We start from the raw sequence: 24,178 nt of genomic DNA on the forward strand, positions 1-24,178 counted from the left end.
GTGATACTAAATTGAATGCATAGTGCTTTTATTGCTTTATTACCCAAAGCTGCTAAAGTAGCTAAAACAAAACCACTGTGTTAAAGAATAAGTTAGATTTGTGTCCCTAGTAGTTCAGAGTGATTCAGAGTTTGCTTTCAAAGGGAAGGGAGTTGAAAATAGTGACTAGGTTAAGGTGGTAACACTAAAACACTTTTTCTGGACTAAAAATGCTCCATTATTTAAAAGTAGGTGTTCCTCTTTAGAATGGACACTCTCTTTTAACCTAAATTAACTGCATGGCTCTTGCACGTTGGTGTACCTCTAAACCAAAAGCATGGCACTATCTGCATTGGGGTGTGAGCTGCAGAACATAAAATGGTGGTATTTCCTCAGTCCTGTAGTTACCTTCCTAGATCTGTGTTAGAATCTTTAAGTAGATTATTCAAAAAGGCAAAAACCAAAAAACCCAACACCTTAGCACAGTGTGTTTGGTAGATTTGAGTGACAGGAAGGTAAGAAAGAACCAGAGAACTGGAAAAGGCCAGCTGTTTCAGGAACAATGTAGGCCATGAAGGGAAGGATGGGTAACAGAAATCATGGCTGTTGATGTGGGTGAGCACCTCCTGTCCCAGACCTTGAAGCTGTGAAGTTTAAATTTGGTAAGGAAGATGATAGTACATGAAAGGATTTGAGTAGGGGTATTGAGAACATAACGATATTCAAGGGAAAAGTGTTCCTTTCTCCCCTGCACTTAAAAAGACCCTTTTGACTAAAAGTTTGGAAAATGAGATCTTAAACTACTGAGAGCCTCTTGGCCCCAAGCTTAATGATGTCGAGCCTTTTCAGAGAGTAATCAAAGGCTTTGTTTGTGTACAATTGATGAAAGCCTACAGTGTGTGCGTTCTGTTTCCTCTTTATCTATAATGTGTGTTTAAAAGAACAGTGTTCCCTGAGAAAGTACCAGCTTGCTCTGGAGTTCTGCAGTGATGAATGATTTGTTTGGAGTTTACTTAGGTCATAGCTGTCTCATAACACGTCAGTTCGTTCAGGCACAGGCTTTTAAAAAGAAACTAGTGGTGATTAGAATTGGGCACAAGATGGAGAGTTCAGATAGAGAGCCAGCTCCTCTGTGTGAGGTATTTCCATCCAGGATTTTAATTCCAAAATTTTTTTCCAAGTCACTGCTGTCTAATTTATTTCTCTTCCACTTGTTGATGCTTCTTTCGCTTCTTAAAGTATTCAGCAAGATAAAGATAAAATGTTAATGATTGATTGCTACAGCAGTGACAGGGTTATTTAAGTGGCTTCTAAAGTATATAATGCAAAGTACAGAAATCAAGTTACTTGCTCCATCTGTAAACAAACAGGTGCCTTCTGTATTTATTCCACGCTTCCTAGAGGCAGACCTATTTTGCCAAAACATCTTAGCAATAAAAGAAAAGGGGATTTGTACACTGTCTCTTCCAGTGCCATGTTCTTACATGACCACACACGATTCAGGATGAGATACCTAATGCAAGAGGTATTTTGCCTTTGTGCAGTTAGATTTTTGGTCCAGAATTTTTTTGAGGGCTTATGTTTCAATAGCAGTTCAGTCACTGAATGTATGAGATCCACATTGGAGTGTAATGGCTCCCTGAACATAGTAGAAAACTTTTTGTTGCTATTACTGCAAGGTCATAAGCGATGATGTTGAACACGTGGGTAAATTCTTGCACTAATGTTTTTTTTCATTCTGCAACCTGGTTTCTAACAACAAAATAACTCCATAGTGAGACTGAAAGTGCAGGAATTTTATTTCCAAAGATTGTTTGAGTGCCAAGAAACAGATTGTCAAACAAATTCATCGGCACTGAAATTATATCCCTGCTTAATTACCTCTGTTGCCCTCTTCCCCCATGCATTAGTTATCTCTGAAGCAGATTTCCTCTGACTAAAAGCCTTTTTAAACCACATCACTAATAATTAGATATGACCCAGTATATGCGATCAGCTGACATTTTGCCATGATTGTTTGATCATTCAATTTGTATATTACAGAAGCTGGCTATTTGTATTTCATTCCTCTTGTCCACTTTTTCAACTAACAGCCCAGTTGTATACTGATTCTCTAATATCATCAAGAGGAGAAACTGAAGTCTGTGTGAACTGTAGGAGGGGTTTCTTTTTTGCATTACTCTGGTGTGATTTGATCTCTTATGGCATTTTTATGCATGTCTTAATGCCCTTAGAGTCATTACTTTCCCCCTTCATGGTAGTGGGGTGACCAAGGGAAGAAAGAGGTAAAGAGTATCCCATGGACTGAAAAGAGCTAAGTAGGCTTATCCTATGAGTATGAAAACCCCATGACTCAATTGTGATGTGAGGAGGAAATCTGTAGACTATTAGAGGAGTGAGTTAATCCTGTATATTTAGCGAAAGCCAGAAGATCACAATTAGTGAGGATTTGGAGTCTTGGTTTCCTCCCCTGTTCTGTAGCTTAAGGATTTTGTCCACGTGTGAGACTAGTTTATTTTCTGAAATAATAGCTGTGGTGATTGCTTGCATCACTGAACAAAAGTATAAACTGAGATGAGGGGAGATATTTTAACAGCAGGAAAATGATGTAGATGGGATGAAGAGAGGGAGAAGGCAAATGGATATATTGGCAAGAAATTGTCCTTTTGTTTTGCACTCTGTAAATAAGGTGGCACAGAATCAAAGAAATAAATGGTCAGCTTCTGCGTTATTTTGCAGTTCAAGAACGTAGAGAGTTAAGTTAAAAGACAGCCAATCTGGTAGTGAGAAGAGGAAATAGGCTTTTCATGCAATGTGCAGTTCTGTGGAACTTATTGCTGTGAAATAGTATCGAGGCCAAGATTTTAAGAATATTTATAGAAGGATTATGTGTTTATGTGGGCAATAAATATAATTCTTTCTGATATTAGGATAAAAAAAGTAAGAGGTAAACTTTCATATAGCATAAGGCAATTGTTATATTCTATAAAGCAGGCTTCCTTTAAATGCATCCAATATACGGCTAAGTATTTGAATTCCTGAAACTACCACTAAAGCTTTCCAGCACAAGTGTAACTGGAATGACTGGGAGAAGGATACCAATGTACTTAGTCAGCTCTTAGACTTTTTGTCCCTCTGTTCTGAAAATGGCCCTTGAGTGGCAGTCCGAGAGAGAGCCTAGATTAGAACCTGAACCTGGTGAAGGATAAACACCAGATGACTGGTGCTGTGTTTTGGATGGAGGCCTGTGACGAACAGATTAGTGAAGAGCTCTCTTCCAACAGTTTCAACAACATTGCCAGAGTTCATAGTAAGTCGTGCACATTTCATATTTTTTTTTTTTTTTTTTTTTTTTTTTTTAATTCCTTACTCAAATATGTGAAGATTCATGGCTTTGAAAAACCCTCTTGGGTTGAATCATTCATATGAGCAACATATTGGTCTTTAATACTGCATAAAGATTCAGTCCTGTGGCTGAAACTTCCTCCTGTATCTTGCTATTGTTCAACATCTGTTGCAAGAAGGGTGAAAATAGAAATGTACAGAACCAAGAGTAACTCATTCTAAATGAGATGAAAGGAGAGGATGACAAAAGAATCGGAAAGCAAACTTCTAGGAATTTCCTTTTAGATTCCCAAGGGGTACCGCTCAAAGAAGACACAAATCAATGTATTGTCTCCTTAACTGAGACATTTGTTTCTCACGTTGTTTTACATAAATGGGACATAGAATTAAAATCAGATTTAGGAACACCATCATAAATATATATTTTTTTCTTCTTCTTGTAAAATCCTGTAAAATCTAACCTTTGTTTTTGTTTGGAAAAAGATTTGAGCATTTAAATATGAAGAATTGTATTACTGTGCAAAAAATAAATTGACAAAGCCTTTTTCTTTGATGCTGTGCTGTGCTTCAGGGAAGTAAAAAATAGATAGCTAGAGGCTGATGTAATTCTGAAATGTGATTCCACACAGCTATCATGTAAAACCAGTCTTTTATTTTCTCCAAAGCGTTTCTGAAATGGCTTCAGAAAGGGAGCATCAAATTCTCTGTCGGGACAGCTCTCTTTAATTCAGTGGGTTTGAGTTACAGCAGTTGGCTTTCTGGGCTGCAAGCACACACTGCTGGCTCATGTTGAGTTTTCGTCAACGAACAACCACAAGTCCTTCTCTCAGGGCTGCTTTCAGTACAGTCTCTACCCCGACTGCATTTGTGCGTGGGATGGGCCCTGATCCAGGCGCAGGACCTTGCACTTGGCCCTGTTGAACTTCATGAGGTTTGCACTGGTTTGCCTCTGTCAAGGTCGCTAGGCTGGTTGTCCAGCAGCTTCTGAAATGTACCCAGCTGTGTTTTATGAAGAATAAGGAAGGATTACATCTGTAAAGGGGTGAGAAAAAGCCCCTCCCAGCTAATAAAATCAGCTTTTAAATCTACAAACTGCTCTGAGGAGAAATAAAATTGTACTTCACCTTTCACTCTCACCTAACCTTTCTAGCTAAATTCAGAACTGCTCGAAAAGTTGAAGGGGAAAGGAAGGTAATGAGCTCTCATCTTTCAAGGCGTTGGTTGGTGCTCATTGTGCTTAGTGTCACTGGCAAGTCTCAGCAAGAACATCTGTAGCATTTCCTTGTATGGGAGCACAAGACTCACCATCATTTATGTCAGTAAGGTGTCTGAGGACTTAGTTTTTAATAAATCAAGAAAGTCTCAGGTCCGACTGGTAGATGTGAATGTCAAGTGACTAAGCTGCAAACAGTGCGAATTAATAGTTGTATGGACGGGAGTGCAAGTGTTTCTGTTGTGACAGCTCTTTGGATCAAATACATGTATCTGTCAAAATTGTTTGATATTTTTTTGAATTTGGGAAAGTGGTATATATATGTATTTATTAAATAGCTGGCTAAATTTATGCACAGGCTTTTGGCTAATGGGAAAGACAGAAAGAGTTAAAGGTTGGAACTATGCTTGATGAAATGACTTCTGCTTCCCTAACTTCATTGTGGCTGCGTTGATCTAAAGTCAGTGTAGCTTTGTGCCACTGGATAATTATAAAACACACCTGTGATGTGAATTCTGCAATCTCTTTACATCTTTTACTGCATTATCTATTATTTTGCAAGAAATCAAGGCTATTACTAAAAGTAGAGGTTAGGCCTAGTTTTGAAAAATATTTGCATTTTAAAGCATGTAGAGTGATATTTTCTTTCCTGCAAGAGACAGATAGCTAATAGATAGAGCTTATTACTGCTTCTACACAGGTTTTAGGCTCCTGGAGCTAGGCAGTATTACTGGATTTAAACACACATCATAAGCACAATAATCTCTCTGTTTTATTCTTGTATATTTTCTCAGTTACTATGGTGCAACACAGAAGATGAAAAATTAACTCAATCGTAATTAAAGAAATTATACAGAACGCGTCAGAAGAAAATGTGTAGTAATGAGATATCATCAGTTCTTAATTGATCTGTCTTTCTGATCCCTGAAGACTTTGTGTGAAGTTCTTTACCACTGGGCAGGAGGTAAAGATGGATGTGACATGATTCTCAGTTGTAGCACACAGGTATATCATGGCAGTGATCACTGACAGGGAAAATGTGCTCAGGAAGTTTCGTCTGCATTTGGACCAGCTTCTATGAAAGTGAAGAGATATTTTATTTTATTTTATTTTATTTTATTTTATTTTATTTTATTTTTATTTTTTTTTTTTTAGGTGTAGATACTAAATAAACAATTGAGTTGTTTTCAAGTGCTTTGGAGGGAAAAACATAGTTCTTATGTCACCAGCTTTTCGTTGTTCTCTGCTCTAGTCAGTCATTAGAAGGGTCTTCGCCTCTGTAATCCTAAATGCCTGGAAATGCCATTTGCAGCCAGAATTTAGTAGTGATGCTGATCATCTTCTGCGGGTTGTCTTGCACTTCAGAGCCTTTGTTAAAGATCCTTTTAAACATTGCCAGAGACCACCTTATAAAGATTTATTCCTACTTGTATAAAAGTAGGTGAAATGAAGACACCTGGCCTGATGATAGCTAGGGCTAGATCAAGGTTTCTGGAAAGGGGCTTGAAACAGGGGACATGTATGTGCAGGTTATATAGGTTATGAGATTTTTCCAGGCTTAGTGATGTGAGTTTCTCTGCTTCCTTTTTCATTCACTGCTTAATGATTTCAATGCTATATTGTGAGCATTTGCCTCTTCTCCCTGCCCACTCAATGCTTTATCTTTGAAGCAGGGACAGTAGGCACCGGTGCAAGGGGCCATTAGTTCTGGGGCCTCTAGGCATTTCATGATATAATAAATATGAATAATAGAGCACCATATTCCTCATATGTTCTCCAGTAAAGATGGTTTCAAGTGTGGCAGTGGAAGCTTATTATGGCTTGGTTTCCCTTTGAAAGTGTAGAGAGCAAGAGGGCATCTCTTAGGTACAAATGCTTGACAGAACTGCTGGAAAACAACTGATTGTTCTTCAGTTTCCCATTTTATCTGTTGGACAATTTTATATCATTCATGACAAAAAAATAAAAGATACTAGCTATTGCTGCTATTTGAATTCATTAAGTAGAAATATCTTTTTGTAATACCCATAGATGGTTTCACAGAAAGCCAAGGGACCTGTCAGTAGCCACAACTTCTACCAGAGCAAAAAAAGGATTTGTGGTTAGGTGACTAGAGAATTTGCTCCAAAGATTTTTTAAATATTGTACAGACATGGAGTGGGAAAAATGAAATTCTGTGAGGAAACATATCATACAAACTCAGCTGAAAAAGAGTTAGAGCTGTAACTATATTTTGCATACTTTAAAGTCCAATCCTCTAAAAGGACCCAATTACTTTAAGCATCAAAACTAAACCTTGGCAATACTCTTGAAGGAAAAACACTTGATTGTCCCATGCTTTACAGGTTACGAAGTAGATGTACAGGAAAGTGGAAGGATATGCCTGAGATGGGTGCTATGCAGTTTGTGAAGAGTTGAGAAAATCCTTCTGTTGCACTGAGGACAAAAAGGGACATCTTGTAATTTCATTTGTGGAAGTTAGTTTTTTTTTCTGTGGCTGCCTGGAAGATTCAGTATCAGAGTGGATGATGAAACAGAGAAGTTGTAAGAATTTGGAAGAACTTTGGAACCAGAAGAGATTGACTAAAAATATCTTTCTGGTTGATTGTATTTTATCTTCAGATATGGCTTGAGCGGGAATTTTTGTCAACTGCACAGAGTTCATACACTTTACCATTTATAGCAAGCTGCTACTGTGCTTTCTGAAAAGAAAAAACTTGAAAACAAGGGCTTTGCTTTAGAGGGATTCACTTGAAAGCATGCCTTTGGGAAAGAACAAGACTATAGAAGATTTAGACTGACCTCTGAAGTTTTTTAGATTTTAGCATCATTGAAACATGTTCTTTCAAAAAGCTTCTGAGTTCAGGATGTATCTTCCTTATTATTTATTCTGCTTTAAATATTAATAAAAGTAGTTCCAGCAAAGACTAAAACCCTGTCATCCTTATACAATACTCTGTTTCCTCATAGGGAACCTTCTCTAATGCTATTCTGCTGGAAGATTGAGCTTTGAAACTAAACTTTTTTCCTTGAACTTTCATAATTATTCATTCCTGTTGGATAGGACTGAACCCTGTGTGAATGAAACCCACTGTCTGTAGGGGACACTGCAAGAATGGGTATTTTTGAGTTTTAGTCCTCTGGGTTGGTCATAGGGCTAATAGCTAATCTGCACCTGGTTTACATGGCTCATGTCCCTGTGGCCATCGTGATCAGAGCAACTTGGTGGTGGGAAGTATTTGGAGAATTATCCTGAATTTTTTTTTGTTTAATGCATAATAGTATTCCATTTCTGATTCCCACCCCCCTCTTCTCTTCTCCCCGCCTGTGCATCCTTGATCTGGTTTCCTTATTTGTGCGTGCATGTATTTATGTATATACATACACAAATACGTCTTTTTCTTCCACTTCATTTTCTCTAGGAAAGACTCCTATGGTGGTTTTGCAAAAGAAATTGCTGATAAAGTCAGGATAGATTCTGAGCTGAAATCAAGTTCGCTTCACTGGTGACAGAACATCATGAAGCTTTTTCCTTTTAGTGACTTTACTCCATTCTGCTGATAGTAAGAAAATCAAAGAATCAGAGTATACCAAGTTATGAAAGCTAATGTTGCAGAAAGAGGGAGTGTTTCAGTCCCTCTTAAGAATAAACACTAAGAAGCAGTTCTAGAAGTGTTTCAGGCTTGGTTCTTTATTATTCTGCATATGAAATAGTGCTCTGCATTTTGGGGCTAGCTCATGTTCATTTTGTATTCCTAGTGTAAATGACTGTGCAAGTTGACTTAGAAAATGCCTGCAGTGTACCTGGTGAAGAGACACAAGACCTTTTTCTTCAGTTATACAGATTACAACACTGCATTTCTGCTGACTTGTAGTCAGTGATCCTTCTTTTGACATGTCAGTATGGAGCAGAAAACCAGTCCATGATGGTCTGTTAAACAGAATAAAGACTTCCTTTCTAAAATTGATTGAAAAGTAACTCCTGAAACTTTTACATTGTAAACCAGTAAACAAGTTGTAAAACAGTAAACAATCCAAAACATTTCATGTGCAAATAAAGTTTTTCTGTGGAGTACTAAAAGCCTAACTGAAGATAACCACGAGGCATTTATTGCAGTTCAAAATGGTTTACTAGAGTTTAGGCATCATTTTAGATGATGAGTCTGTTTGCAGTTGTTATATTTGGACTTCATTAAATGCATTTAATTAAATCTATTGTAAATCTGTTATATTCTCAAGAGGCCAGTTAATGTAATCTTGCTGTTTGCTTATAAAAAATATCAACCAATAGTTCCTGCACTAATTTTAATCACTGTTTATTTTTAGATCCTAGTGAAGTGCATTTTGTCAGTTTGTTTTATTGTGCACTGCTCCTTGGGGCAATGACTTTTTGTCTTTTGTCCTGTGTAGAAGAAACTGTATATTCATTTATTCATTGTTGCTGTGTTTAAAAAAAAAAAAAAAAAAAAAAAAAAGGATAAATACCTTTTGAAGGTTATTTAGGCTGACCTTTATAAAGAAATAAATGTAGCTATAAGACTTGACTGTATAACTTCATGCAATTTTCTTATGCTGATATTCTCTCTTAACCTTCTGACTTTTAAGTGTCAAGATCTTTTAAGTTTTACAAGCAGTTTGTTTTGTTTTTCTCTCCTGCCTCTTAGACTGCAAACAGGGGAAGTGATCAGGATATATAAAATTAAAGAATTACAAATTAGCAAATGTTAGTGGCAAAAATCAGGAAATAATAAGCCAACAGGAAGTCAGAAGTTAGGAAAACAACAAGGTCCTTAGATGATGTATAAATTACAAGTCTGAGATAAATGTACTACAGAGACAGGCAGTAATTTAGCAGAAATGGAAGAACATGCTGCATGTGTACTGCGAACAAATTTTGCTGTGAAAGTATACACAAAGTGTACCTATGAGTAAAGAGTAAATTGACAGTATTTACTGTGTGCAATGTATTCCAAAATTAAACGCATTAGGTAGTAAGACATGTAAGACTTTGCATATGACTGTCATTTACTTGTCTTTTACAGCCTTTCTTCTAGACTGGAAATGGCCGATATGAGATGGTTAAAGCTGTATGGAGTCTAGCCTTGGTTTGATCAGAGTTCTGTTTTACTGGAAAAGAATCCTTGATGTATCAAGTGGTCATTATTTGTCCACCCAAAATTCTCATGATAGGTTATACTGATGAAATTTGAAAGAATATTGTCTTTTGTGGAATGGTTGCCATTTGAGGAATGGTTAGTGCTGCACATTATGGATGTTCAATTGTTCCCTCTCCTGCCTTTTCAGAAGGAGCTGTAGAGCACAGCCAGACTAGAACCAATGTCTCTTCCTCTCTGTTTTTCACTGTTCAGAACTGTGAAATTTTGAATATGTGCATGTCTGTAGTTCATATCTTCCAAATTGATCACTGAATTATTTTTAATTTTGGTTTAAATCTGAGAAAAGTAAAGGAATCATGTGTATCAGCATTGCCTAAGATCAGTGGTGGTGAGAAAATATTTTTCTTGATCTGACCTTATTTAGCTGGTCAGTGGTGATGGGGATTGGTATTAATTAGTCTGTAAGTGAATGTGCACTAAATTCCAGCTGAGAATAGACAGCCAGCATGCTTAAAGTTCTCAGTGTACAAGGGTCATAAGGGGAAATGTGAGAATGTGATCTTCATACCGTAAAGCTGTTACAGCAAAGATAGATTATAATAGTTACTGCGGACCAAAATGCAGGTTACATATACTGGGCAAAGATCATTGTGTGCACCTGAATTAAATGCTGGGTCAGCTTCAGCTAATGTAATGTTGAGCTCCAGCCTGGAAAACCATGCTTAGCTCGGATCTCTTCAAGACTTGCAAGTCAAAAATGCCAACTGAAACAAACAATTTTGATTGAAAACATGACAGAAGTTGCAGCAAATGAGAGGAGGCTGAACATGATTAGTTTGGCAAATAACGTAGGCTAGGAGTTTGTGTAAAAAGCAAGAATGTGTGGTGCTGTAGAAGAAAGATCCACCCCATTCAGCAGGGTACCATAACAAATGTGTAGCCTGATGCTCACGAGTTGACCTCTATACCACTGAAAGGAGACCAGAACAGAGAGAGGCCCAGTTCCTAAGATTTACAGTATGCACCAACAGAGCTTAGTTTGATGTTCAGTTGAAGATGTGCTTCTCCTCTTTTTTGCTTTCATTAGCTGAGAGGGCAGTAAATCTAGAGCAAACAGAAGACAACATACATATCTTGGCACCTAGTCAGCCTACAGAATTTGCCACAGGCCTCCAAGTCAAATGCTTATAGCTGAGTGATTTTTATGACTGCTAATAACAGCTGTAGCTATGCAAACTAAGGTAAAAAAGCAACCAAATCTATGCCTTGAGGCATTCACCTTCAAGGCCAGGAAGGAACTGTTTCTGTCTAGCTACTGGTCTCATTTGAAGGCTCTTCTGGCACCTTTTGAATTCTTTTCATGTATTCCTGTTAAAAATTATGGTTGTTGCTGTCATAAAATAATTTTAAAACCTCAGCAGGACATTTTTATTATTAACATGAAAGTAAGACAGGTATTCATGTATTGTGACAGAGATTAGAAAGACCAGCCTTATTAAATTTATAGAGAGGTCACTCCCGCTGATGCATAGCTTCTGCAGAACTGCCTGGGTTGTTTTTTTTTTTTTTTCCTTTCTTTAGCAACTGCATACTGACTCCTCTGGAAATGAGACAATTTCATGGCAGCTCCCATTAGCACTGATAACTGTGAAATTAGCTATTGCCATGTCTCCATGTTGGTGCCATGAAAGAAGGAACACCTGCAAGGGACTATTAATAGTAGGGAAAGAAAAGGGGAAGGCAGCTACACAGAGCCAACAGGCAATGCAATGCAGCATGACTGTTACATTATGAAGTGGTGGATTAGGCTATGGTTTGTGCAATTCACTGCAAGGGTAGAAGTTTTCAGCATGGAATTTGAGGATAAATGATATTTCCCTGTGGGAAAAGAGGGGCATGATATTGTTATGCTTTTTGACTTGACGTGTTGGCTGGTGTCAAGATCTTGCAAGGTATTTGCATTGACAGTTTACACTGTTGACTTCTGAAGTGAGTGTATCAACATCTCTGCCTGTGGGAATAAAATAAGAGTGTTTTCTAGGCAAATGCAAGTCTGAGTTCTGAGCCTTTTCCAGCTGAAATTCAGCCCACTGAAAGCACTTTTCTTGCAACATCACTTTGTTGGTACTTGTTTTCACTTCTGCACATCTTCAGCGCATTTTTTGACCAAGTAGTAGCCAATCTCCCGCATGTATGCTGATCCCCACTGAACCCTTCTGAACACATAGTGTAACTTCTGAGCAGCTCTGCATTAAACCTTGTGTAATGGCTCCTGTTCCGGCTATCCTAGCCTAATCTAAGTTGTAGGACTCAGGCACATGATCAGATTGATAACTTTTTAGCAAGCTTACTAATACATGGTAGCTGAATGTATGTTCATAGTTTACAGCAAATTCAAGATAATTTAACTTGGATTCTCTGATTTAGCTCTAGAAAAGCAATTGTAAGATAAATCATTATTACCTTGGTTTTGCCACAGGCTGTGTGCACATGTAGAAAGCTGTTATGACTCAGCACAGCAACTTATTTCTGTGCCTGAGCCCTTGTAACCTCATACAGTGTCAGTTAGTCAGCATTTGGAAAGAAAATTGTCTCCTAGACAGGATTACAAATGATGAGTTGATTGGTTCACCTGAATATGTATGACTTCAGTGATTTTTAATTTCATTGTGAGCATTTAAGCTGATAACATTTTAAGAACTAAATTTCATGCTAAAAGACTGGATACTTTGCAGTTCTAAATTCTTCCTGTGGAATTGAGCCCAAACAAAGGAAGCTGAAAAGATGATTTCTTCTTCAGGAATGAGAAAATTTGCTCTTTTTAAGATGACAGATCTTATTGGAATGCAGGTGATACACTAGAAGATGCGTGGTAGCATTTGTTAAGCTGAACTGAAAGGGAAGAGACACATCAGCTGAATGACTGTAGATACTAAGATCGAAACACAGTGTTTCTTTTTTAAAGCTTTCTTTAACCTGCTGCCTGCAGGTTTCAGTGGATTTTCAGAAGAGTACTTGGAGCCTCAGACCTGTCTTAAGAAATGCAAATTTAACAAAGCATTCAGGTGTGCACCTTAAGTTTTATTCCACTAAGGATGGATCAGGATATACAAGACTCTCCTCAGAGTCCTTTCAGATGATGAGCTGTTAATATTTCATTGAGACAGCGAAAGACAAAGCTGTGTAAGCAGTATTAATAATCATTGTTGTCAGAGGTTAACTTTTATATGATCAGTTTTTAAAAATGTACTTCTATGTGAAGATGGTTTAGGAAAGCCTGTGGAAAAGTATACTACAGAACAAATCTTCAAACTTAGAATATTTGATGAGTTGAGAAATATTTCTTTCTCCCTCTCAGATTTCCCAGGCTTCTATATTTTTTGGTCCAAAATATTCCTGTCTTCTAAATGAGCTGACACTTATCTCCAAGCAGGTTTTTTGTATTTGTGCAAAAGTTGATGTGTCATGCAAGATTCCCTCCTTTATAAAGTAGTCTTTAGTCTAAAACCTGATAGTTTTACAATCTAACACAAAGAGAAAACAATTTGTATTGTTGTGGTATCTGCCAGCACTAATATAATTAAAGCTTTGGCGGCAGTTTATAGGAAAACTAACATTCATAATTTCTTTCTAATGGAGAAGCCACTGAAATGGTACTTGTTTCTGAACAGATTCAAGGCATTTGCTAGATCCCTGGGGGTCAAACCAGAGCACCTTTCCGTGAGCAGCTGGGTAAGACACCCATCAGATATGTACTGATCTTACCCCCCAAAAAGGTCAGATCTTGAGGCGATTTTGTGTGTGGGCTGAATTTGCATTATGCCACGTTTTTGTAGAAGAATCATTGCAGGAATCTGTAAGCCTGTCAGATTTTTTTTCATACTGGAAATGAAGGTAGTTTTCTTTCCTCATGTTTTCATGGTAGAACTTGACCATATGTCTTTTAAATAAAGACTAATGATCCGGTTCATACACCTACGTGTGGAAAAACTAATGGTGTTTTTTATTGTTTATTCTCTTGCTAGCCATAGAAAGAGGTTGCTTTCTGGGTCAATAATGCCATTTAAGTTAAGCCTGCATGCTGACACACTCTGGTAGCTTCTAGAGCTGTTCTTGTCAACTGACAAGTGAAAGGTCACTGGCTTACAGATTGCTGTTTGTGATAGGGAAACAGCTACAGTAAGATTTGAACTTCCTATGGTGTCTTGTTGCTGGCAGGTTAGTAACTGACCAGAGAAATGAAAGTTTGCTTTCATAACAAATATATTACTCTTGCACACAGTGAACTAGAGAGACTTGTGCCTCAGCTTCAAAATGCAGTCCCTTCATTTAGCTGCTGCCTCGTGTACAAACAGAAATCAGATGTGCTCATCTTTCGTAGTCTGCACACACTCATCATTGCTGCACCAGTTAGTTTGGCACAATTAGCCCAGCTGATGAGGTCTTAAAATGTAGCCGATGCAAGAAAGGATTACAGTGTGGTCACTGAATCTGAATGTATGAAATCAGCTTTAACTGAGTCACACAAAAGTAACGCCTTTTCTCTTGTAAAATGGTACTAATCTGATAGCAATTAAAAGTCATAATAGAAAAACATCCCATTAATTTCCAGCTGCACAGCTTTATAATGTAGCAGCAAGATATACAGGCAATTTAGAATCAACAACTTTATAAAAGTAGGTTTAAAAAAACCCTGAAAGCTAGAGGCAGCCTCAGCTTTCCCACAGATTGCCATGTTATTGTTGTCGTCTTGTGAGAAAGAAAGCAGTTTTATTGTGTTGCTGCACTGTATCTTTTTGCATTGCTGAAATGCCTAGACACACGAAATTGAGACCAGAACCCCTCTTTTCTAGCTGCTGTTCCTATTTTTCATTTGGAGAATAAATAATGGAATATGCCAACTGGGAATCGTAGAATCATAGGATGGTTTGGGTCAGAAGGGAACGTAAAGATCTAGTTCCAACCTCCCTGCCATGGGCAGGGACATCTTCCACTAGACAAGGTTGGTCATGGGTTATTTAGTTCAGGAGGGCACTGGGAAACTAAGAAAAATGACTTCATTGCTAAGCCAAATCAAAATGAGCCTAGGTACCTCACATCTAAGTGGTGGAGGTTGCTTAGGAATGTGCATCAACTTTTATTTATGAAGTTATGGTCTGTATGGAATTTGCTGATCAAGCAAATGAACCATTGTCATAGGCTTAATAGTGCAGAGTTTCTGTTTTATGATAAAGCTTTCATTGTTGCCAATGCTGTTCTCATTTGGTGTTGGTTTTGAGGAGAGTGCGCTCAAGAAGTAAGTCAGGTTGTCAGGCAGTACTGTTGTGCTGTATGGTTTTGGTTTTTGTTTGTTTTGCTTTGCTTTTCAGTTCAAAAGCTAGGGCAAGAATGTGCTCTGAGTGAATGCATGAAATTAAGAGGGAGAATACTGGATGGCTAAGAGAATTGTGTTGCTATTTACGGTGGAAAATACAGCATAACCAAGCCAAGTGCAAGGTCCTACACCTGGGTCAGGGCAATCCCAAGCACAGCTACAGGTTGGGTGTAGAAGAGAGTTAGAGCAGCCCTGCAGAGAAGGACTTGGGGGTGTTGTTTGATGAGAAGCTTAACATGAGCCAGCAGTGTGTGCTTGCAGCCCAGAAAGCCAACCGTATCCTGGGCTGCATCAAAAGAAGCATGACCAGCAGGTCGAAGGAGGTGATCCTTCCCCTCTACTCTGCTCTCGTGAGATCTCACTTGGAATATTGTGTACAGTTCTGGTGTCTTCAACGTAAAAAGGTCATGGAGCTGTTGGAGCAAGTCCAGAGGAGGGCCATGAGGATGATAAGGGGGTTGGAGTACCTCCTGTGTGAAGACATGCTGAGAAGGTTGGGGCTGTTCAACCTGGAGAAGAGAAGGCTGCGTGGAGACCTCATAGCAGCCTTCTAGTATCTGAAGGGGGCCTGTAAGGATGCTGGGGAGGGACTCTTCCTTAGGGACTGTAGTGGTGGGACAAGGGGTAATGGCTTCAAACTTAAACAGGGGAAGTTTAGATTGGATATAAGGAAGAAATTCTTTACTGTGAGGGTGGTGAGGCACTGTCACAGGTTGCCCAAGGAAGTTGTGAATGCTTCATCCCTGGCAGTGTTCAAGGCCAGGTTGGACAGAGCCTTGGGTGACATGGTTTAGTGCGAGGTGTCCCTGCCCATGGCAGGGGGGTTGGAACTAGATAATCTTAAGGTCCTTTTGAACCCTAACTATTCTATGATTCTATAAATAAAAAAAAAATAATCAGAATTACTCTTTTGTAAGGCAGAACTCTTAGGAGGAAGAATCAGAGGAAAATGTCTTACAGTAAAGAAATCCACCATTATTTGGATGTCTGATCAGCTGTTGGGTCAGTCTTTAAGTAGTTGATCTGAAGAGATTCAGTGATTTGTTGTAAAATATTCCATTTAATGGCATTAGCTCTTGAGCGTGAGATGGAACGAACTGTATCATAGCAGCTTTAATGGGAGGATGTGCCCACATCTGGGCAACTGGAATTTCCTGTGTGCTGAGGAGTGCACTGGATCTGTGCTAAATAGCTATATTGTTTTTAGAGGGACATGGGAGGTGGCTGCAACAGTCAAAGGTCATCTTTCTTTTGGACAGCAGGAAGCTGGAGGTTGCAATTAAGCTTTAGGTGCTCTCATGGTAACTAAGTAATGTTCAAGTAAAAGTAGTTTATGCTAAATACAATCTGACTTTTCTTTGTGAAATACAAAGCATAATCAGCATTCTTGCCATCCCAGCGATTCGCCTGTTAAAAACCCTTATCTTTCTAAGGCATGCTGTTTTGTGTTTAAACACAAATGATGTGCTGTTATGGTAGCCCTTTCTGCTACATCAGTATTTCAGATTTTGTGTGCAAATTTGAATAAAGCAGGAGCAAAGCATGCCTGAGGACCCCCCCTGGAGTTTCAGCCCTCACATTTAATAGTGAGTGGTCTTTGCTAAGCAGTATTAGGTATATCTACATCCAAGAAAGAGACTGAATGCAGCAGATATTATGCATGTCTTTTTTTCAGCCTGTTCCTCATAGAACACATTCTTTTGACAGGAAAGGACTATCAGGAATTGCTGTCTTGGTCTTGTTCACTCCGTGTCTCTATCAGCGGTTGCAGTGATCTTGAGCTATAGTAGCTTAGTATTCTGCTATGAGAGAAAAAGGTCACAATCAAATGGCAAGATGCTATGAGACTATGCCAGTGCCCTTAGCTACAGGAACTTGCTACTGTTTCAAAATTATTTTTTCTAAAGGTGGATTTTTTTCTGAACAATTCCTTAAATGTCACTTCTGTTGTAGTGAGGGATTTGTGGCAGATGCAGAGTATGTCCTTGGTACTCTGTGGTATATTAAAGATGACGGACTTATCAAATCTCTACCACTTTCGAGTTGCTCTCATTGAATAGTGTAGTTGTTCCTTTTTGCTGTGGGAAGGATGCATTAAAATTAATTTGATAGTTGTGTGGACAGCACAAGGTTCCTCTTTCCCTCTACTCCTTCACCCCCGATGCCCCATTTCGTAGAGTCATAGAATCAGAATAGCTTGAGTTGGAAAGAACCTTCAAAGGTCAGTTTAATGGTGGCTAAGTAAATTTCTACCAGATTTACCTCAAAACATTTAAAGCTGTATTTAACAACAGTATCTGCAACTGACTCTGAAGTATTTCCCTTTCCTATTTTCACATGCTAAGCTCTCCCAACAACACTCAAATTATGAAAATGAAATATAGTAAATGTCAAATTATCCACATTTCCATTTTTTCTTTTTGGCACTGAACACAGTGGATCCCAGCTGTCACCTTGTCCTTTGAATGCTGTGATACATAAATTTATGCTGCACAAAATTGAATGCAGAACTTCCATGTTATGCAAAAGGGATGAAGTCAGTATTTCCAGAAGGGCTCAGATAAAATAGTCAAATTGTGGGAAGTGGACCTGCTACTTATTGACACATTAACATGTTAAGAGATGCCTTCTCTAGGTGAAGTAGAACTCCAGTACTTCTTTTGTATTCCAAGAAGTCTCTGCAGCAGAGACCACTCAGCTCCTGATCTGTTTTCTGATGCTGCTTCCCATAGACAAGTTACTGTAATTCTGCTGAAATTTGTAGTGGCTGGGAAGCGCTACAGCTTACAACACTTAAGATTTTTGTCTTGTTCTGCATTCCACCATGCTGTCACATCAGATGTGAACTCTTATACATTAAAGAAAGTGGAAGGTTTTTTAATTTCAGTTTTCAAAACTAATTTGTAAATTGGAGTTCTTGGCTCAACCTATAAGAATTGCTACGAGTAGGTCAAGTCCAGGAAAACCAGGGTCTCTTAGTTCTTGGGCGAGATTTGGTACTCTATACATGTGTCAGAAGGACACATGTGAATGATGTACAGTGAGGTGCCTCTCCTAGTGCTTGTTTCATCACTCCCATAAACCTGAAACCAGGCTCCTTGAGCCAAACAGGAAGAATATCTTATCTTGTTATGACTGAGAGTAAATTGTGATGAGCCAAAAGGAGTTGGACAGAAGGTAAAAGATTATTATTTTAGAAGAGCCAGAACACCTTATTATGCGTAATGGAAAACTTGAAATTAAGGTGTTAGGCTTGTGTTATAACCAGGTTTATAAGTATTTATGATGGTCTTAGTGTATTAAAGCTTTGAGAAAAGTCTTTACAGCTTCCCTCAGCTAACCTTTTAAAGGGGGGTCTTCAAGAAGAACCTTTTTCTCTGTTAATGTAGACATTTGCTGTCTAAAATAAACGAGGAAGTAATTTCATAGGTGTTTATTGGGAGGAACATTCAGTGCTGTTCTGAATCAAGAGTGGATTGCCAAAGAAGTCATTCATGAGTGTGTGTGTTTATGAAAGAGAGCTTTCTACCTTCAGCAGCTTCTTGCTAGTGAGCTTCTCCCCTGAGATTAGGATCTCTGGACACTGAGGATTGCTTTATAGAGAATTTGTACACAGATTTGTATCTTGAATTTGGCTTTGGACATGGTTACATTTGATACATTTCTGTGTATCCAGTTCATTCGTCAGTCATTGACTAGATTTTGGGACTGCTCTTGAGTGCTTCACATGTTTCAAAAATGCTAACTTCCGTTTGTACAGTAATTCGATTGGGGTCCTCAGTTAGGAGCTTTAGAAACATTATTAAACTTGGCTGTAAAATGCCCTTATGTAAATATAATTAATTCTCATACTGCATGATGGCAAATCTTGTATGTAGAGTGACTCTAACTGGAATAGGAAGAGAATCTTGCCTGACTGACACTTGTGGTTTAATTGCAGAGCCAGCTTTTTCCTATGAAGTAAAGAATTTAAATCATGACTTATCACCAGCTCTTGCTATATACTGTCAGAAAACAGTGAAAGAGGAGCTTAATAGATGCCTTGCTTTTATGAGACAGGAGTAAAAAATAGGGCCTTGAGAGGGACATCTGTCTTGTTCAATGTGCACTTAAAGGGTTTTTATTGAGGCATGAAAGGTTGCATTGTTCCATGCTTTGTTTTTCTGTTGCTTATCGAGGCAGTGATGAGCTGCCAACAATTCAATAAAGGAATTTCTCAAAGGATATCCTATTAACTGACCTTAAGCCTCATGTATATGCTATGTGGGTACTCACAGAAGAGAAGGGAAAGAGAATTGAGGAATTGATTCTTCTTTTCCTCTTAAATCCAGGAGAGGAGGAGTAGTAGTGAGAGAGACAGTGACATTGAAGAGGCAGATCTAGATGAACTGTATTTGCCAGGCATATGTTTTGGGAGGGGAAAAAAAGAAAAAAAAAAAAAAAGGGAGCCTGAATTTGTTAACATTCAAAGTGTAATTTTCAACTATGTCTCTTGAACTGGGATGGGGAAAAAGCGAAATTCTCTAAGAGCTTTGGAAACCTCTGTTGTGAGTATTTTTCCTTAAATGCTTGATATATCCTGGTGCAATTACTCAAGTTTGTGTATGTGTAAATTTCAGCAACCAATGTCAGAGAAGGAAGGGATAATTTGGTGCTGTGATTGGAGGACAGAGTAAATAAGATGGTAAAATTACCTCTAAAGCCCACTCTTCAGTTGGGTGTAATAGTCTAAATGATTTCTATGCTCTCCAATCTATGAGGCAAAAGAAAGAAGTGCAATAGAGCTGACTTGAAGTCAGTAATCTCTGGATATATGAATTATCTGGACTTCTTTCTGTCTCCTACTTTATGTATATGTATTGAACTCTGGGAATAAATGAGCATTTAATAGTCAAATGTCCTGGGCATGTGTCTAGGTGTCTAGTGAGGTACTCAACCTGTGGATTGACCCCAAATTTGTACAGTATAAACAATACTCTGATAAGTGCTGGATGCAAAAAAGGTTCTCAGCCTGGCCCAGAATTTGGCATAGCACTGTCTTTGCCCTTCATCTCTGCTGGCTGCATGACCAAAAGACAATTCCATAATTAAATATCAAGTTCTCGTTTGTTGTCCAGTTCTTGCTTTGATGTAAGTAAAAGATAGCAACAAAGTGACTTGAGGAACTTTTTCAAGCAAAGCCTGATGTTTTGCTTGATGTTACGGATGCTGCAGTATCACAAGGTACTTCTTTGTGCTTTTACCTGTATAACATCAAATGATGTTGCAGGCTTCCCAGATAAGTGACAGTAAAATGTTTGAAATTCAGGGAAGTATTTCAGCTTTCATTGCTTCTGGAGACAAAACCCCCACATTAGCAGACATGTGCTAAAACTGGAAACTGTTCCTGGATTAGTTGATCCTGGACTGTGGCTTAAGCAAGTTCTTATTTTGTCTTAATTTGTCTATATCTGTGTTAGGTAAAATAAAGTATGTTCCCATTTTGGTAACCTTGTGATATGCTGTCAGGTAAGAAGTGTCCCTGCTGAGGCAAACTGTAAATCAGAACAGACAGTATGTGCATCTGGGAATTTTGTTATGAGAGAGTTCACACTGAGAAATGGATTTTTGCCCAGGAGGTGTTCCAGCATGGGTAAGGAAAGCATGCATAGTATTTTCCTGGACCCTCAGGATCAAGAAGGTGCTTAACAAGCCCAACATACCCCATTATGGGTGTCCATCCAGGGCAACTCGGAGGGCCCTCCGACGTGGCTGTTTGCACTGGAATGCTGCATTTCACAAATAATACATCAATATCAATGTCAACAGTAGCTTCCTGTTTTCTGCAACAAAGCAAGCTGTGTGAATGAGCAGGAGGGAGAGCTGCTGCCTCTCCAGCAGGCTCTGGTAGTCAGTACCGTATGAATGTTTTGCAGCTTGCAATTTGAGCAGCTGACCATCCCCGTAATACTTGGACTGTTGTGCAGGACACACAACAAAACAGCAGTACTACTGAAAAGCCTACATTTATATAGAAACAATCCATTCTGCATCTGTTCATAGTATATGCAATTCCCAAAGTGAGAATTATTTATTTCTCTTTTCTCTCTGTGCTATGGATAGTGTGGTACTCCACAAATACAGAATCTGTAAATATGTTTGGTTATTTCCAGCTGCTTCTTCAGTTCCTTTGCATTTTATTATAAGAAAATTTGACCTAAATACAGGCTTTATAAGATCTTCATCCCCCATTTATTAAAAAGCATTAACATTCCATTTGCTGACTAAAATCTATTTCTTTCTGAGTGCATAGGTGAGGGAGGAATGGTTTATATTTATAACTTTCTAAAAGAATCTCATGTCTCTTTGGTGAGTATTTGATTATTGAGTGCTTTTATTTAAGAATTAGTTATTCAAAGACTCATGAACAAAGCATCTAATCAGCTTTTGAAGAAGCTTCAGAGTGATACCTTTCACACAATGCCCACCGTCAGTTTGAGGCTTTTTATTGCTCTCTTTGCTCTGTGGTGTTCACATTAATAGGACTTGTGGATATGGGTGTGGGTGACCTGAGAGTCTCTAATCACACAAACTGTTCAGTTACTGCTTTTGTGCCCATGTTATGGTGAATGTTTTCTGGATGTCCCAAACACGGAGACATGCATATCCTTTCCTGTTTTGCAGTCAGCTGAAATGCCTCAAGCCTCCCCATCTTGCAGCTTTAGGGGATCTGCTGACACCAACAGAATTGTGCTGCACTGGCTGTGGAAATTTGTATTTGGAACTGCAAATTTTTATTTTGCTGAAGAGAAGGAGGTTATAATTGCAACTGAGGTTGCAGTTGAGATAAGTCAACTCATCAACTTCTAAACCGCTGTCAGGTTGCCATGGAAGTGAGTAGCACTTCCTGGTTACATTGTCAGCCATAGCAATTAATGATGATCCATCCCTGATTTCAGCTGTGTGAATTGGGTGGACTAAGATGAGGTTAGGTTTGTATGTGTACTCTGGTCTGAAGGGAGAGCTTTTTAAATCTGTCTGCTTAGCAGTTACCAACATGGTAGATGATAAAAGTGGTCTCAGGCAAATTTGAGGGAATAGGGCAGAATCTTGTGCCAGTACATTGCAAATCTAAATGGCTGAGTTAGTAAAAATGATAGAAAATTGGAGGAATTATTGTTTAGTGAATTCAAGTGTATTGGATGCCCCAAGTGGACATACATAGGTTAGCAGAATACTGAAAAGCAAATGTCTGCCTGCCTGCATGCTGGAAATTTAGGGAGGTGTCCTGGCAGCTAGCCTAAATTCCTGTTTAACAGTAGTATAAGGTGATTTAAGTCCAGAATTTCAACTACAGCGTTCTGAAAGCACTGCTCATTCAATGTAGTGAATGAGTAAATTAGAAGGGCTCAGTGTGTGACTAACATGGTAGGGGCACTTTCAACAGTTTTACTGGTTCCTCATGAAATAGAGTGGCTAGTTTAGCATTCCTGTTCTTGAAGTATTATAGCTGATTGGCCTAAAAAAAATTGTAAAATTACGATAAACTCTTAGATTATCTTCTTAGCCATAGTAGAATGGGTAACGATTCTCTATAAAAGAAACAGAGGTGGCTTGGTAATTGGTGTAAAAAATGTTGCCATATCACATGTCTTTTCCCCTCCTACATACAAATCACAGGTCCTCAACTTTGCCTTAATAACTGAAATGTTTAACGGCTGAAATAAAGCAAGCCTAAGCGGCAAAATAACTACAGGATGATCTTGAGTACTTTCTTGGAATGCCTCACAAAGATGTTCTGTTGTTAATGTGGTAATAAGGATAGGCATGAGAACTGAAATTGAACAGGTGAGAGACTGGTTCTTGCCAACTTTTTGCAGCAGAAAGGAAGCTATGCCTTGACTCTTGCTAGCCATTACTTGGGAGTGTTCTTTTTAGGCATGTGTTGCAATTCTGTGACCTGCACAGGTGAAGAAAAGCTATTTGTGGTTGAAATGAGAGAAGGAGGAAAGGGAAGTTGTTAGGAATTGCATGAAGTACAGTAGGTGACATCACACCACTGTAAGTTTATGCGGATGTAATAGTCAAGAAACTGAAAGCTTAATTTTGAGGAGGTGTTTCAATAGGGCCAACCCAGCTTTCTGGGTGAAGTCAGTAAAGTCTTTCAGTTAATTTGAGGAGAGCTATGTCAAGTCTGGTTGAACTTCATTTCTTCTCCCAGAAAATGAAAGGCTGATATGAGACTTCCTAACAGGGGGAAGAATGTTAAGTGGGCCATCAGAAGAATGAAATCATGGGGTGTTTAAAACCTTATCAGAAAACCAGTGAAGGTGAGTGGTAATGATCCCAGTTTTCCAGAGAGATGATAAATAGTCTGGGATCTCACGGGATTCCTTCCTATGCTGCATGCTGGCTTTTCTGAAGAAAGGTCAACAAAAGTACTTAATACACTAGTGCTTCGTTATTTTACAAAGGCAAACAAATGTATTTTTTCCCTGAAGTAAAATATAAATATCTTACACATTTATAAGCTGTCTTCCTTGTACCCTGAGTTAAAACCGAGCAAGAATTATGGTTTACTATTTCTTTTCCATATGAATGGAAAGCTATAGACAATAGTAACAGGATGAACCTATCCCATTAGTTTTAATGCAGGCAAGGTTAGAGCTGAGTCAAAGTACTGTAGATTAGCATGACAGAAGCAATAAACTTGTTCACAGAGCAGCAAAGATGTAGTGAATGAAATGCCTCTCTTACTCCATATGCAAGCCAGAGGCACCTCTGGATGAGGAGGGGTCAGCTAGTGAGCTTTAGGTGATGACACTTTTGTTTTTTTCTGTCTTCAGATATCTCAGCTTATGACAGAGACTAGTCGAGAAGGCCTGACTGAAGCAGCATTGAACCGCTACAATGCAGATAAACCCTCCTTGTACAGCTTCCCTGCTTCCCAGAGCACATATGTTGCCAGTGAAGTATCCACAGGCACCTCGGTGGCAGCATCATTTTTTGCCAGGTAAGAGAGATTTACCAGATTTTCCTTCTCTGGAAACATAATGTCCTTCAAAGGAGATGATTCTCTAGTGAAGACAAACTACAGCACGCATGTTGAAACATGGCTATAGGTCACAAACTTGCAGGAATTAGCAGAATGGCCATAAAAATGTTGTTTAA

The 24,178-nt window shown here is 38.7% G+C and overlaps 1 protein-coding gene across 4 annotated transcripts in view; it reads left to right on the plus strand.

The window, feature by feature from the left end:
* KIF26B (kinesin family member 26B) overlaps positions 1 to 24,178 on the plus strand; it is a 305,074-nt gene that overhangs the window by 103,410 nt on the left and 177,486 nt on the right. For all 4 annotated transcript variants that reach the window (XR_003993480.2, XR_003993481.2, XM_030499568.2 and 1 more), the window contains exon 4: positions 23,854 to 24,020. Coding sequence is in view for 2 of the 4 variants with exons in the window: in XM_030499568.2 (XP_030355428.1) it covers positions 23,854 to 24,020 (167 nt within the window). In the remaining 2 variants the exon portion in view is untranslated. The remainder of the gene's footprint in view (positions 1 to 23,853; positions 24,021 to 24,178) is intronic.

The sequence above is a fragment of the Strigops habroptila genome, chromosome 10, assembly GCF_004027225.2.
Source record: "Strigops habroptila isolate Jane chromosome 10, bStrHab1.2.pri, whole genome shotgun sequence".
NCBI classification, from domain to species: Eukaryota; Metazoa; Chordata; class Aves; order Psittaciformes; family Psittacidae; genus Strigops; species Strigops habroptila.